Source organism: Oncorhynchus masou, chromosome 11, assembly GCF_036934945.1.
Source record: "Oncorhynchus masou masou isolate Uvic2021 chromosome 11, UVic_Omas_1.1, whole genome shotgun sequence".
NCBI lineage: Eukaryota > Metazoa > Chordata > Actinopteri > Salmoniformes > Salmonidae > Oncorhynchus > Oncorhynchus masou.
In genome coordinates, this window is record NC_088222.1 from 18,915,691 (window position 1) to 18,931,812 (window position 16,122).

Genomic DNA, 16,122 nt, shown 5'->3' on the forward strand with positions numbered 1-16,122 from the left:
TCGTACCACGATTGTTCTCCCCCGTGGAGCCTCCAGACTGTCTGTATCGCATGTGTCGGTGTGTGGAGGGGGAGCGACAGGGGGACTCCGTCAGGGGGACGCGGTCCTCGCTGACTTGAGGGTTAGACTCTGGATGGAACTTCTCCAGAGAAACGGTCTCCAGAACAGCTGTTAATTAAAATACACAGGCACTCAGTAAGTGTGCGTTATTTGTGTGTGTGTGTTTGTGTGTTCCTGCGTGTGTGTGTATTTTCATGTGTGTGTTTTCCTGCATGTGTGTGTGTGTATGTTCGTGTGTGTGTGTTCTTGCATGTGTGTGAGTGCCAGCCTACCCCTGCGGATGCTGCGTCTGAGTTTCCCACAGCAGGCGTCGATGCGTGACATGTCTCCTCCTCCGTCTTCCAGCGTTGGGGGGGCAGGTTCCGGAGAACTGGGAGGATGGTCCAGAGAGGTGGTGTGAGGGGAGTTGAAGAGCCCCGGGATTGTTGGCAGGCTGGGAGCCCGCGTGCAGGTGGGAGGGGGGGACGAGAACCCTGACGGAGCCCGGTTGCAGGTGGGAGGGGGGGACGAGAACCCTGAAGGAGCCAGGGTGGAGGTGGGAGACGGGGAGGAGGAGGGAGGGTGGGAGGAGGTGGGGGAGTTAGCAGCAGAGGAGGAAGGGGTGGAGAGGTCGAGGACTCCTGCCTTGGAGGAGAAGGGGGAGGAGAGGGAAAGTTTGCGGGAGTGGAAGGGGGAGGAGAGGGAGAGTTTGCGGGAGTGGACAGGGGAGGAGGTGAGAGAGGGGGTGGTGAGAGGAGGAGAGGAGAACTTGCGACAGAGACAGGGAGATTTGTTGTTGAAGTGCTCGCCGCCCCACGTCCCCTGGCTGGTAGCAAAGAACAACTCCAGAGACCTAAGAGGAGGAGAGGAGAGAAGAGAGGCGTGGGATAAGAAGAGGAGAGGACAGACCAAAGGTAGAAGAAGATGAGGAGAAAGGAAAAAAATGGACACACTTATTTCTACTGAGAAAGACATCATGTGACAAACCGCTGCAACTGGGTCATTCCACGAAATGAGTGCCTTTTGATATTTTAGGAAGAAATTGTGCACAAATATTGAATTTTAAGAGCTTGTTGTTAATTAAGTGACCTATATACCACATGGAAAATTCAAGTTTTCCATGTTTTGCAAAATTCCAAAAGTTTTTATATGAATATAAACTTGCTAAAGTGCCAAAGCTCAGCATCATGACATCTCCCTCTGTGCACCCTCTGACTTCTAGGAAGATTTGAACCCACTTAACCCCAACATTTCTCCAAGTTTTCACCATCATTGTAAAGCCCTCATTATTTTGTTGCTTTAAGAAAGTCATTTCTGAAGTACTAACTCATTTCTGAAGTATCAGACCATACAAACGCTCCACACCGCGTGGCCGCGGCAACCCTAATCTGGTGGTCCCAGCGCGCACGACCCACGTGGAGTTCCAGGTCTCCGGTAGCCTCTGGAACTGCCGATCTGCGGCCAACAAGGCAGAGTTCATCTCAGCCTATGCCTCCCTCCAGTCCCTCGACTTCTTGGCACTGACGGAAACATGGATCACCACAGATAACACTGCTACTCCTACTGCTCTCTCTTCGTCCGCCCACGTGTTCTCGCACACCCCGAGAGCTTCTGGCCAGCGGGGTGGTGGCACCGGGATCCTCATCTCTCCCAAGTGGTCATTCTCTCTCTCCCCTTACCCATCTGTCTATCGCCTCCTTTGAATTCCATGCTGTCACAGTTACCAGCCCTTTCAAGCTTAACATCCTTATCATTTATCGCCCTCCAGGTTCCCTCGGAGAGTTCATCAATGAGCTTGATGCCTTGATAAGCTCCTTTCCTGAGGACGGCTCACCTCTCACAGTCCTGGGCGACTTTAACCTCCCCACGTCTACCTTTGACTCATTCCTCTCTGCCTCCTTCTTTCCACTCCTCTCCTCTTTTGACCTCACCCTCTCACCTTCCCCCCCTACTCACAAGGCAGGCAATACGCTCGACCTCATCTTTACTAGATGCTGTTCTTCCACTAACCTCATTGCAACTCCCCTCCAAGTCTCCGACCACTACCTTGTATCCTTTTCCCTCTCGCTCTCATCCAACACTTCCCACACTGCCCCTACTCGGATGGTATCGCGCCGTCCCAACCTTCGCTCTCTCTCCCCCGCTACTCTCTCCTCTTCCATCCTATCATCTCTTCCCTCTGCTCATACCTTCTCCAACCTATCTCCTGATTCTGCCTCCTCAACCCTCCTCACTTCCCTTTCTGCATCCTTTGACTCTCTATGTCCCCTATCCTCCAGGCCGGCTCGGCCCTCCCCTCCCGGTCCGTGGCTCGACGACTCATTGCGAGCTCACAGAACAGAGCTCCGGGCAGCCGAGCGGAAATGGAGGAAAACTCGCCTCCCTGCGGATCTGGCATCCTTTCACTCCCTCCTCTCTACATTTTCCTCCTCTGTCTCTGCTGCTAAAGCCACTTTCTACCACTCTAAATTCCAAGCATCTGCCTCTAACCCTAGGAAGCTCTTTGCCACCTTCTCCTCCCTCCTGAATCCTCCCCCCCCCCCCCCTCCCTCTCTGCAGATGACTTCGTCAACCATTTTGAAAAGAAGGTCGACGACATCCGATCCTCGTTTGCTAAGTCAAACGACACCGCTGGTTCTGCTCACACTGCCCTACCCTGTGCTCTGACCTCTTTCTCCCCTCTTTCTCCAGATGAAATCTCGCTTCTTGTGACGGCCGGCCGCCCAACAACCTGCCCGCTTGACCCTATCCCCTCCTCTCTTCTCCAGACCATTTCCGGAGACCTTCTCCCTTACCTCACCTCGCTCATCAACTCATCCCTGACCGCTGGCTACGTCCCTTCCGTCTTCAAGAGAGCGAGAGTTGCACCCCTTCTGAAAAAACCTACACTCGATCCCTCCGATGTCAACAACTACAGACCAGTATCCCTTCTTTCTTTTCTCTCCAAAACTCTTGAACGTGCCGTCCTTGGCCAGCTCTCCCGCTATCTCTCTCAGAATGACCTTCTTGATCCAAATCAGTCAGGTTTCAAGACTAGTCATTCAACTGAGACTGCTCTTCTCTGTATCACGGAGGCGCTCCGCACTGCTAAAGCTAACTCTCTCTCCTCTGCTCTCATCCTTCTAGACCTATCGGCTGCCTTCGATACTGTGAACCATCAGATCCTCCTCTCCACCCTCTCCGAGTTGGGCATCTCCGGCGCGGCCCACACTTGGATTGCGTCCTACCTGACAGGTCGCTCCTACCAGGTGGCGTGGCGAGAATCTGTCTCCTCGCCACGCGCTCTCACCACTGGTGTCCCCCAGGGCTCTGTTCTAGGCCCTCTCCTATTCTCGCTATACACCAAGTCACTTGGCTCTGTCATAACCTCACATGGTCTCTCCTATCATTGCTATGCAGACGACACACAATTAATCTTCTCCTTTCCCCCTTCTGATGACCAGGTGGCGAATCGCATCTCTGCATGTCTGGCAGACATATCAGTGTGGATGACGGATCACCACCTCAAGCTGAACCTCGGCAAGACGGAGCTGCTCTTCCTCCCGGGGAAGGACTGCCCGTTCCATGATCTCGCCATCACGGTTGACAACTCCATTGTGTCCTCCTCCCAGAGCGCTAAGAACCTTGGCGTGATCCTGGACAACACCCTGTCGTTCTCAACCAACATCATGGCGGTGGCCCGTTCCTGTAGGTTCATGCTCTACAACATCCGCAGAGTACGACCCTGCCTCACACAGGAAGCGGCGCAGGTCCTAATCCAGACACTTGTCATCTCCCGTCTGGATTACTGCAACTCGCTGTTGGCTGGGCTCCCTGCCTGTGCCATTAAACCCCTACAACTCATCCAGAACGACGCAGCCCGTCTGGTGTTCAACCTTCCCAAGTTCTCTCACGTCACCCCGCTCCTCCGCTCTCTCCACTGGCTTCCAGTTGAAGCTCGCATCCGCTACAAGACCATGGTGCTTGCCTACGGAGCTGTGAGGGGAACGGCACCGCAGTACCTCCAGGCTCTGATCAGGCCCTACACCCAAACAAGGGCACTGCGTTCATCCACCTCTGGCCTGCTCGCCTCCCTACCACTGAGGAAGTACAGTTCCCGCTCAGCCCAGTCAAAACTGTTCGCTGCTCTGGCCCCCCAATGGTGGAACAAACTCCCTCACGACGCCAGGACAGCGGAGTCAATCACCACCTTCCGGAGACACCTGAAACCCCACCTCTTCAAGGAATACCTAGGATAGGATAAGTAATCCTTCTCACCCCCCTTAATGATTTAGATGCACTATTGTAAAGTGGCTGTTCCACTGGATGTCAGAAGGTGAATTCACCAATTTGTAAGTCGCTCTGGATAAGAGCGTCTGCTAAATGACTTAAATGTAAATGTAAATTAAGTCATTTCTGAAGTACTAACTCATTTCTGAAGATGTATTATGTATTTAATGTGATTAGTGATTAAATGGTAAAAAAAATAACTGTCAAGTGTTAATGTTTTTTTTAAAACATTGAACATCTAATAGTCAGATCATATTGTCAAAGCAGGTGAACTGATTCTCTTTTTGGCCATTTTGGGATGGAAAACTAAGCGGGTCGAGCATTACAAATGTTTAAACAATAAAAAAATAAATTGTGTGAAGCTTGCATTCAATTACTCGTCCTTGTTGCACAAAGCAAGCTTTCTTCCCCCGTCACAAGGGGATTTATGGCTGATTTAAGATTAAATCTGTCATGATTCCAACTGTCACAGGAGGGTGGCAGAGACCACCCAGGAGACATTAAATGACACTCAGGTGTGTCCTATTACTAATTATAATTTCCCTGTGTGGTGTGTTTTCTATATCGCTTTGCAGTAGCTTGATTTCTGTTCCCTGTGTGTTCGTCCCCAGAGTGAGTTGTCCAGTGTTGGTTGTTTTTCCCAGTATCACTGTTATCCTTATATTTACGTTTATCTCAAATTGTTGATTCCTCATCTGGTCCATTCTCTGCACCTGGGTTCAACCTCTGCCCCTCACAAAATAGTCAACCTTGTAAAGACACTTACTATAGTAATTTGAGATGGGAAAAGCTGTTTTTCATTAAGTTGAACATGTGCTATTTATAACAGAATATTACAATTCATGTTACAATATTTTAGTTTTAAAGGATGTACTGTATGAGCCACTGTATGAGTGAAATGAAGTATCCACTGTATGAACTACTGTAGGAGTGAAATGAAGTATACACTGTATGAACTACTGTAGGAGTGAAATGAAGTATACACTGTATGAACTACTGTTGGAGTGAAATGAAGGATCTACTGTATGAACTACTGTTGGAGTGAAATGAAGTATCCACTGTATGAACTACTGTAGGAGTGAAATTAAGGATCTACTGTATGAACTACTGTAGGAGTGAAATTAAGTATCCACTGTATGAACTATTGTATGAGTGAAATGAAGGATCTACTGTATGAACTACTGTAGGAGTGAAATGAAGGACATACTGCATGAACTACTGTATGAGTGAAATGAAGAATCTACTGTAGGAGTGAAATGAAGGATCTACTGTATGAGTGAAATGAAGGATCTACTGTAGGAGTGAAATGAAGGATGAACAGTATGAACTACTGTATGAGTGAAATGAAGGATCTACTGTATGAACTACTGTAGGAGTGAAATTAAGGATCTACTGTATGAACTACTGTAGGAGTGAAATTAAGGAAATACTGTATGAACTACTGTATGAGTGAAATTAAGGATGTACTGTATGAGTGAAATGAAGGATCTACTGTATGAACTACTGTGAGTGAAATGAAGGATGTACTGTATGAACTACTGTATGAGTGAAATAAAATAATAGATGTATGAACTACTGTATGAGTGAAATGAAGAATCTACTGTATGAGTGAAATGAAGGATCTACTGTATGAGTGAAATGAAGGATGTACTGTATGAACTACTGTATGAGTGAAATAAAATAATATATGTATGAACTACTGTATGATTGAAATGAAGAATCTACTGTATGAGTGAAATGTAGGATCTACTGTATGAGTTAAATAAAGGATCTACTGTATGAATTACTGTATGAGTGAAATGAAGGATCTACTGTATGAACTACTGTATGAGTGAAATAAAGGATTGACTGTATTAACTACTATATGAGTGAATTGAAGGATCAACTGTATGAACTACTGTATGAGTGAAATAAAGAATCTACTGTAGGAATTACTGTATGAGTGCAATGAAGGATCTACTGTATGAACAATTGTATGAGTGAATTGAAGGATGTACTGTATGAGTGAAATGAAGGATGAACAGTATGAACTACTGTATGAGTGAAATGAAGGATGAACAGTATGAACTACTGTATGAGTGAAATGAAGGATGAACAGTATGAACTACTGTATGAGTGAAATGAAGGATCTACTGTATGAACTACTGTATGAGTGAAATGAAGGATCTACTGTATGAACTACTGTAGGAGTGAAATTAAGGAAATACTGTATGAACTACTGTATGAGTGAAATTAAGGATGTACTGTATGAGTGAAATGAAGGATCTACTGTATGAACTACTGTGAGTGAAATGAAGGATGTACTGTATGAACTACTGTATGAGTGAAATAAAATAATAGATGTATGAACTACTGTATGAGTGAAATGAAGAATCTACTGTATGAGTGAAATGAAGGATCTACTGTATGAGTGAAATGAAGGATGTACTGTATGAACTACTGTATGAGTGAAATAAAATAATATATGTATGAACTACTGTATGATTGAAATGAAGAATCTACTGTATGAGTGAAATGTAGGATCTACTGTATGAGTTACTGTATGAGTTAAATAAAGGACCTACTGTATGAATTACTGTATGAGTGAAATGAAGGATCTACTGTATGAACTACTATATGAGTGAATTGAAGGATCGACTGTATGAACTACTGTATGAGTGAAATAAAATAATATATGTATGAACTACTGTATGAGTGAAATGAAGCATCTACTGTATGAGGGAAATGAAGGATCTACTGTATGAGTGAAATGAAGGATCTAATGTATGAACTACTGTATGAACTACTATATGAGTGAATTGAAGGATCTACTGTATGAACTACCATATGAGTGCAATGAAGGATCTACTGTATGAACAATTGTATGAGTGAAATAAAATAATATATGTATGAACTACTGTATGAGTGAAATGAAGGATCTACTGTATGAGTGAAATGAAGGATCTACTGTAGGAATTACTGTATGAGTGCAATGAAGGATCTACTGTATGAACAATTGTATGAGTGAAATAAAATAATATATGTATGAACTACTGTATGAGTGAAATGAAGGATCTACTGTATGAGTGAAATGAAGGATCTACTGTATGAACTAATGTATGAGTGAAATAAAATAATATATGTATGAACTACTGTATGAGTGAAATGAAGCATCTACTGTATGAGGGAAATGAAGGATCTACTGTATGAGTGAAATGAAGGATCTAATGTATGAACTACTGTATGAGTGAAATGAAGGATCTACTGTGTGAGTGAAATGAAGGATCTACTCTATGAGTGAAATGAAGGATGTACTGTATGAACTACTGTATGAGTGAAATAAAATAATATATGTATGAACTACTGTATGAGTGAAATGTAGGATCTACTGTATGAATTACTGTATGAGTGAAATAAAGGATTGACTGTATGAATTACTGTATGAGTGAAATGAAGGATTGACTGTATGAACTACTGTATGAGTGAAATGAAGGATTGACTGTATGAACTACTGTATGGGTGAAATGAAGGATTGACTGTATGAATTACTGTATGGGTGAAATGAAGGATTGACTGTATGAATTACTGTATGGGTGAAATGAAGGATTGACTGTATGAATTACTGTATGGGTGAAATGAAGGATTGACTGTATGAATTACTGTATGAGTGAAATGAAGGATTGACTGTATTAACTACTGTAGGACTGAAATAAAGAATCTACTGTATGAATTACTGTATGAGTGAAATAAAGGATTGACTGTATGAATTACTGTATGAGTGAAATGAAGGATTGACTGTATGAACTACTGTATGAGTGAAATGAAGGATTGACTGTATGAACTACTGTATGGGTGAAATGAAGGATTGACTGTATGAATTACTGTATGAGTGAAATGAAGGATTGACTGTATGAACTACTGTAGGACTAAAATAAAGAATCTACTGTAGGAATTACTGTATGAGTGCAATGAAGGATCTACTGTATGAGTTAAATAAAGGATCTACTGTATGAACTACTGTATGAGTGAAATAAAGGATTGACTGTATGAACTACTATATGAGTGAATTGAAGGATCTACTGTATGAACTACTGTATGAGTGAAATAAAGAATCTACTGTAGGAATTACTGTATGAGTGCAATGAAGGAACTAATGTATGAACTACTGTATGAGTGAATTGAAGGATCTACTGTATAAGTGAAATGAAGGATCTAATTTATGAACTACTGTATGAGTGAAATGAAGGATCTACTGTATGAACTACTGTATGAGTGAAATAAAGGATCTACTGTAGGAATTACTGTATGAGTGAAATAAAGGATCTAATGTATGAACTACTGTATGAGTGAAATGAAGAATCTACTGTATGAACTACTGTATGAGTGAAATGAAGAATCTACTGTATGAACTACTGTATGAGTGAAATGAAGAATCTACTGTATGAATTACTGTATGAGTGAAATAAAGGATCTAATGTATGAACTACTGTATGAGTGAAATGAAGAATCTACTGTATGAATTACTGTATGAGTGAAATAAAGGATCTACTGTATGAACTACTGTATGAGTGAAATGAAGAATCTACTGTATGAACTACTGTAGGACTGAAATAAAGGAATGAAAGAAAAAAGAGTGTTACTTCTGTTGGTCCACAGCAAGCTGTGTGATCTTCAAACTGTAGTCAGGACAGAGAGACGTGATGGACAGACAATCAGAGGAGTGATACTGAACCCTGTGAGGAGAGGGGAGGAGGAGGATAGCACAGGAAAGGATGGGAGAGTAGGTGGAGGAGTGAAGTGAAGGAGAGAAGCAGAGTAGAGGAGGGGGAGGAGTAAGGGAGGAGTAGGCGAGGAGTGGAGGATGGGGGTGGAGTAGGGGAGTAGTGGAGGACAGGAGAGGAGGAGGGGAGGGGAGTGGAGGAGGACAGGGGTGGAGGGAGATAAATGAGAGTGAAAGAGACAGAGATGGTGATGGTCAGCATGCATGTCTAATATATGACGATTGAGGGGGGAAGAGAGAAAATGGATAAAGGAGTGATGGATGAATGAGAAGATACATTTTGTGTATGTGTGTGTTGGTTCATATGGTATATCTTTCTACCTGACCGGTATAGAGGTAAAGGGTTTCTTGTATATGTCGGCCAGTTTGTCCATGACCACAGCAGCAGTAGTAAAGATTCTGTATGTGTGGAGGAAGGTGTTCAGGAAGTCGATGGACAGGAAGCGCAGGTCAGTCAGTCTTTCCAGCAGCCGCTCCACGCTGGCGTAGCGGATCTGGGGGACCTTGCAGGAGTTGAGCGTCTTGCTGAAGCAGATGTCCACATCATCTTTGTGCAGACGTGCGTCCGACCTGGTGGGACACGTATGAATAAGATCAACATGATCTCCCAGAGAGGACGAAGGGAATTGGATAACCTGGGGATTATAAACTCTCACTGGTGTAGGAAAGGGCAAAAAATCATTTTAACTTTATTTGAGCTCTTACTTGATCATGTGCGGCACAGTGACTTTAGAGTTTTCCTCAAACACACTGGTCATCAGGCCATTACAGCGGATATTATCTATACACTATCAAAAGAGAGAAAGAAATACAGAATGAAAGACAGAGGGAGAAAAGAGTGGTGAGACACATGTCCCTGTCCATGGTTCTGAACCTCTTTCAAAATCAGTAGTTAGAGGCTTGCAGAAGCAGTTGGAGTATGAGTTGATTTGGGACTGGGCACCTCATCCCCAGGTGTGTTTACCTGACTGATGTCACTGGTCCAGCCAGCTTTCTCCTGGCGGGAGGGAGCCAATAGGATGACAGAGAAGGCGGGGCCATCAGGGGGTTCCACCATGATCTTAAACTCCAGGTGGTTGAAGCCCTGACTTCCTGCATTGTCTACAGAGGGGAGAGAGGGGGAGAGCAAGAGAGAGAGTCAGAGAACAAGAGAGAGAGAGAGAGAGAGAGAGAGAGAGAGATAGAGAGAGAGAAACAGAGAGTCAAGATTATTAGACTTCTTGTTGATTGGGTGATTGATTTGTTTGATTGATTAAGAAAGACACTTACAGTCCTCATCACTGATGTCCAGCACCTCTACAAGTGTACATTCTATCAGGGTCAACACCCCACCCTGCTGTTAGGATCAAAGGGCAGAGGTTAGAGGTCATACATCATGTATAGAGGGAAGGTCAGTTGAGTTAAAATCTGCTTGACATACAAATGTTTCCTACTACCTTGTGTGCAGGTGTTTGACCATGTGAAAGTACATGCATGTGTGTCTGTGTTTGATTCTCACCTTGATCAGGTGCAGCTTCCCCCCGGAAGTGCGTGTGCAGACAAGGAAGTGTTTTGTAAACAGGAAACACTGTCTTTCTCCTTCCTTCTTGAGTGACAGAGAGCCCAGACGGACCTTACTGAGCATGCCCCGTTCATTGCTGGAAGGGAACTGGATCAGTGAGCCTGATGGGTAGATGGAGAGGGGGGATGGTGGTGTGTGTGTGTATATTTGGTGGGAGGCGGGGAAACAAAAAACATAGGTTACACATACTGTACTACTGATGACAGTTACCCGCAAACTTCTTATAATGCTGTGTATTCTGCCTGGTGTGTGAGTGGGTGATAATACGCATATGTACTCACCCTGTCTGACAAAGGTCTGGCTGGTATCCAGTAATATGTCACAACCTTCTACGATCATTCTCTCAATGGCCAGATTCTTACGAATGTTCTCTGTATCGCTCACCTCATCATGTATCATCCTGACAACAAAACCACAGTTAGCTACATTATCAACACAACTACTGTTACCTACATTATGAACACAACCACCGTTAGCTACATTATCAACACAGTGACAGTTAGCTACATTATCTACACAGCTGCCATTAGCTATATTATCGACACAGCCGACGTTAGCTACATTATAGAAACAACCACTGTTTGCTGAAAATACATTATCTACACAACCACTGTTAGCTTAAGCTATATTATCTAAGCAACCACTGTTAGCGACAGCTACATTTTCTACACAACCACACTTGGCAAAATTATCAACACAACCACTTTTAGCTACATCCACACAGCCACTGTTAGCTACATTATCTACACAACCACTGTTAGCTAAATTATATACACAACCACTGTTAACTACACCTACATTTTTTACGCAAGAACTATTAGCTCCATTAACTACACAACAACCCTTAGCTAAATTATCAACATTATCTACACAGCCACTGTCATTAACTACAGCTAAATCATCTACACAACCACTGTTAGCTACAGCTACATTTTCTACACAACCACAATTAGCTACATTATCCACACAACCACTGTTAGCAACAATATCTACACAATCACTGATAGCTAGATTATCAACACAACCACAGTTTTCTACATTATCAACACAACCACAGTTTTCTACATTATCAACACAACCCCAGATAGCTACATTACCTACACAACCACTGTTAACTACAGCTACATTATCTACACAACCACTGTTAACTACATTACATTATCAACAAAACTACTGTTAGCTACATTATCAACACAACTACTGTTAGCTAAAGCTACAGTATTATCCACACAGCTACTGTTAACTACATGATCTACAGTGCCTTGCAAAAGTATTCGGCCCCCTTGAACTTTGCAACCTTTTGCCACATTTCAGGCTTCAAACATAAAGATATAAAACTGTATTTTTAAAACTGTATTCCTCCTGACAGAGCTGGTGTAACTGAGTCAGGTTTGTAGGCCTCCTTGCTCGCACACACTTTTTCAGTTCTGCCCACAAATCTTCTATAGGATTGAGGTCAGGGCTTTGTGATGGCCACTCCAATACCTTGACTTTGTTGTCCTTAAGCTATTTTGCCACAACTTTGGAAGTATGCTTGGGGTCATTGTCCATTTGGAAGACCCATTTGCAACCGAGTTTTAATACTGATGTATTGAGATGTTGCTTCAATTATATCCACATCATTTTCCATCCTCATGATGCCATCTATTTTGTGAAGTGCACCAGTCCCTCCTGCAGCAAAGCACCCCCACAACATGATGCTGCCAACCCCGTGAATCACGGTTGGGATGGTGTTCTTCAGCTTGCAAGCCTACCCCTTTTTCATCCAAACATAACGATGGTCATCTTGGCCAAACAGTTCTATTTTTGTTTCATCAGACCAGATGACATTTGCAAACCGTAGGCTGTCTTTTCTATGGCAGTTTTGGAGCAGTGGCTTCTTCCTTGCTGAGCGGCCTTTCAAGTTATGTCGATATAGGATTTGTTATACTGTGGATATAGATACTTTTGTACCTGTTTCCTCCAGCATCTTCACAAGGTCCTTTGCTGTTGTTCTGGGATTGATTTGTACTTTTCGCACCAAAGTACGCTCATCTCTAGGAGACAGAACGCGTCTCCTTCCTGAGCGGTATGACGACTGCGTGGTCCCATGGTGTTTATACTTGCGTACTATTGTTTGTACAGATGAACGTGGTACCTTCAGGCATTTAAAAAAAAGGAGAGCCGCACACTCAAAGAGCTCAGATGCAAAAACTTAAAGTGTTTGGAAATTGCTCCCAAGGATGAACCAGACTTGGGAGGTCTACAATTTTTTTTCTGAGGTTTTGGCTGATTTCTCTGGATTTTCCCATGATGTCAAGCAATGAGGCACTGAGTTTGAAGGTCGGCCTTGAAATACATCCACAGGTACACCTCCAATTGACTCAAATTATGTAAATTATCAGATGCTTCTAAAGCCATGATATCATTTCCTGGAATTTTCCAAGCTGTTTAAAGGCACAGTCAACTTAGTGTATGTAAACTTCTGAAGTACTGGAATTGTGATACAATGAATTATAAGTTAAATATTCTGTCTGTAAACAATTGTTGGAAAAATGACTTGTGTCATGCACAAAGTAGATGTCCTAACCGACTTGCCAAAACTATAGTTTGTTAACAAGACATTTGTGGAGTGGTTGAAAAACTAGTTTGAATGACTCCAACCTAAGTGTATGTAAACTTCCTACTTCAACTGTACATTAACAGATACATTATCCACACTCACTTTGACAGCTCCTCTAGTTTGGACTTGGCGAACTCCAGGCTCTTGCGCTCCACGTGCTCATGAGGTGTGTGTGCCAGCAACTCATGGAGAGTGATGATGTAACGAGGAATCTAAAACACATCGGAAAGATGTCTGACTGTCTGTCAGTCAGGCGACATATAGCTCTACATGTGAGGAGAGAGGAGGTCTGGGTCATATGGTAGATGTGGAAGTTGAGGGGTTAAAGGTCGAAGGTTAATAAGGTCTGGATGTGTGTGTGTGTGTGTGCGAGCGTGCGCGTGTTTTACCTGGAACATGGGGTATGTGAGGAAGGTCTCCAGCATGCGTTCCTCACAGGCAGTATTAGTCTCATACTGCTTCAGCAGCTTGTCAAAGTCTCTGTTCTGTTTACAGTTGGCCAGGACCTGCAGGCTGTACTGGTGGTTCCTCACAAACTCCTGGTAGATATTCAGCATGGGCAGCAGAATGTCAAACAGGTCCGCTAGAGAGAGAACAAGAGAGACATTACTACACATTATACACACGTAATAAATTACACTGAACAAAAATATTAAAACATATAAATGCAACTGAGTTACAGTTCATATAAGGAAATGTATTAGGCCCTAATCTATAGATTTAACATGACTGGGAATACAGATCTGCATCTGTTTGTCATAAATTAAAAAAATTAAAGGTATTGGCGTGGATCATAAAAACAGTCAGTATCTGGTGTTACCACCATTTTCCTCATGACACATCTCCTTCGCATAGAGTTGATCAGGCTGTTGATTGTGGCCTGTGGAATGTTGTCCCACTCATGGCTGTGCAAAGTTGCTGCATATTGGTTGGAACTGGAACATGCTGATGTACACCTCAATCCAGAGCATCCCAAACATGCTCAATCGGTGACATGTCTGGTGAGTATGCAGGCCAGCTTCCAGGAATTGTGTACAGATCCCTGCAACATGGGGCCGTGCATTATGATGCTGAAACATGAGGTGATGGCGGTGGATGAATGGCATGACAATGGGCTTCAGGATCTTGTCATGGTATCTCTGTGCATTCAAATTGGCATCAGTAAAATGCAATTGTGTATGTAGCTTAGGCTAGCCTGCCAATACCATAACCCCACTGCCACCATGGTGCACTCTGTTCACAATGTTGACATAAGCAAACCGCTTGCCCACACGACATCATACACATTGTCTGCCATCTGTCCGGTACAGTTAAAACCGAGATTAATCTGCGAAGAGAACACTTCTCAGGCCATCGAAGGTGAGCATTTTCCCACTGAAGTCGGTTACGACACCGAACTGCAGCCAGGTCAAGACCCTGGTGAGGAGATTCATTATTTTAAATATGCTATTGGACCAAAAACCGATCTGGTTAATTAATCTATATGGGCCAAATAATGATGAACTACGCTTCTTTGAAAAAATATATATTATAATCTATTGAGCTCACAAGCAACAAATTAATCTATTATTATTGTGGGAGATTATAATATGGTTTTAAGTATCTCAATGGTTCGTAAAGGAATTCCCACTACAAACATTCACCCTCAAGCACTTAAGGACATCACAAATATCATGGCTACATTAGAACTAGTGGATATATGGAGGCTACCTTGTAGTTTACCAATAAAATGGGTGGATGGTGAAGTAGACATACTTGGTATTCATATCTCAAAAATTATAAATTAACTTACCACAATCAATTTCAATAGGAAGTTTGCAAAAATAGATAAGATTCTGCAACCATGGAGAGGTCAATACTTGTCTATTTATGGAAAACCCACATTGATTAACTCTTTGGTCCTATCACAGTTTACTTACTAATGGCTCGGCCTACTCCAGACAACTCGTTTTTTAAATAAATAAAACAATATTTCCTTTTATTTGGAATGCTAAGTCAGACAAAATTAAATGTGCCTATTTATATAATGAATATGAATTTGGCGGGCTAAAATGATTAAATATTAAAGCTTTAAACCTCTCACTAAAAGATTAAGTCATACATTGGTTAAACTTAAATCCCAAATGGTTCTCCAGTAGATTATAAAGAAAGGCCCATGCTTTCTTCAAAATTTGCCTTTTTGCCTTTATACAGATTACAATTTCTCATTTCTGACTAATTGAAAATTACATTTTGTTTAAAGTATCGCCCTTTCTTCAACAAGCCATACAAAGCTGGTTACATTTTCAGTTTTATCCTCCAGAAAAGATAGAACAAATATTACAACAAATGTTATGGTTAAACTCAAATTTACTGATGAATAAAAAAACATTCTTTACTGAAAAAATGGTTTAAAATGTATATATTACTGATATTATTAATATAAACTGTGGAGTTATGTCACATATGCAGCTATCGAATATATGAGAATGTCTGTTCAATCCAAACTTACAACCAACTGATTGCAGCATTACCACATGGAGGAGGCAAGTGGAAAAGGGAGAAGGTAGAGACTGCTTTGTCTGCCATATATTAAATATACAAATTGGCTGAAAGGAATTGAGATAAATAGATTAATATACCAGCTTCATTTGAGGACAAAAATGTTGACAGCTGCACCATACAGGTTGCAAAATTTTGGTTGCAAAGATTTTTGATGTACCGATTCCATGGCACATGGTTTATGAACTGGTACAAAAAACAACATTTGATTCAACACTTGAGTTTTTCAATGTAAATTACCATACAAAATAATTGCCACCAACAGAATGCTATATACAGTTGAGGTCGGAAGTTTACATACACTCAGGTTGGAGTCATTAAAACTCATTTTTCAACCACTCCACAAATATC

The 16,122-nt window shown here is 42.5% G+C and overlaps 1 protein-coding gene across 5 annotated transcripts in view; it reads right to left on the bottom strand.

Annotated features, from left to right (window-relative positions):
* The window catches only part of LOC135548261 (ras-specific guanine nucleotide-releasing factor 2-like), a 70,405-nt gene that overhangs the window by 18,940 nt on the left and 35,343 nt on the right, over positions 1-16,122 (bottom strand). For 3 of the 5 annotated variants that reach the window (XM_064977663.1, XM_064977659.1, XM_064977664.1), the window contains 11 exons: positions 13,620-13,813; positions 13,333-13,442; positions 10,910-11,028; positions 10,566-10,729; positions 10,337-10,403; positions 10,032-10,168; positions 9,773-9,855; positions 9,389-9,637; positions 8,928-9,020; positions 333-892; positions 1-168 (listed from right to left, as the gene is read on the bottom strand). The exon at positions 1-168 is cut by the window's left edge and continues 60 nt beyond it. In XM_064977663.1, the coding sequence (XP_064833735.1) occupies positions 1-168; positions 333-892; positions 8,928-9,020; positions 9,389-9,637; positions 9,773-9,855; positions 10,032-10,168; positions 10,337-10,403; positions 10,566-10,729; positions 10,910-11,028; positions 13,333-13,442; positions 13,620-13,813 (1,944 nt within the window). The remainder of the gene's footprint in view (positions 169-332; positions 893-8,927; positions 9,021-9,388; positions 9,638-9,772; positions 9,856-10,031; positions 10,169-10,336; positions 10,404-10,565; positions 10,730-10,909; positions 11,029-13,332; positions 13,443-13,619; positions 13,814-16,122) is intronic. The other 2 variants (XM_064977660.1, XM_064977662.1) reach the window with 2 other exon arrangements.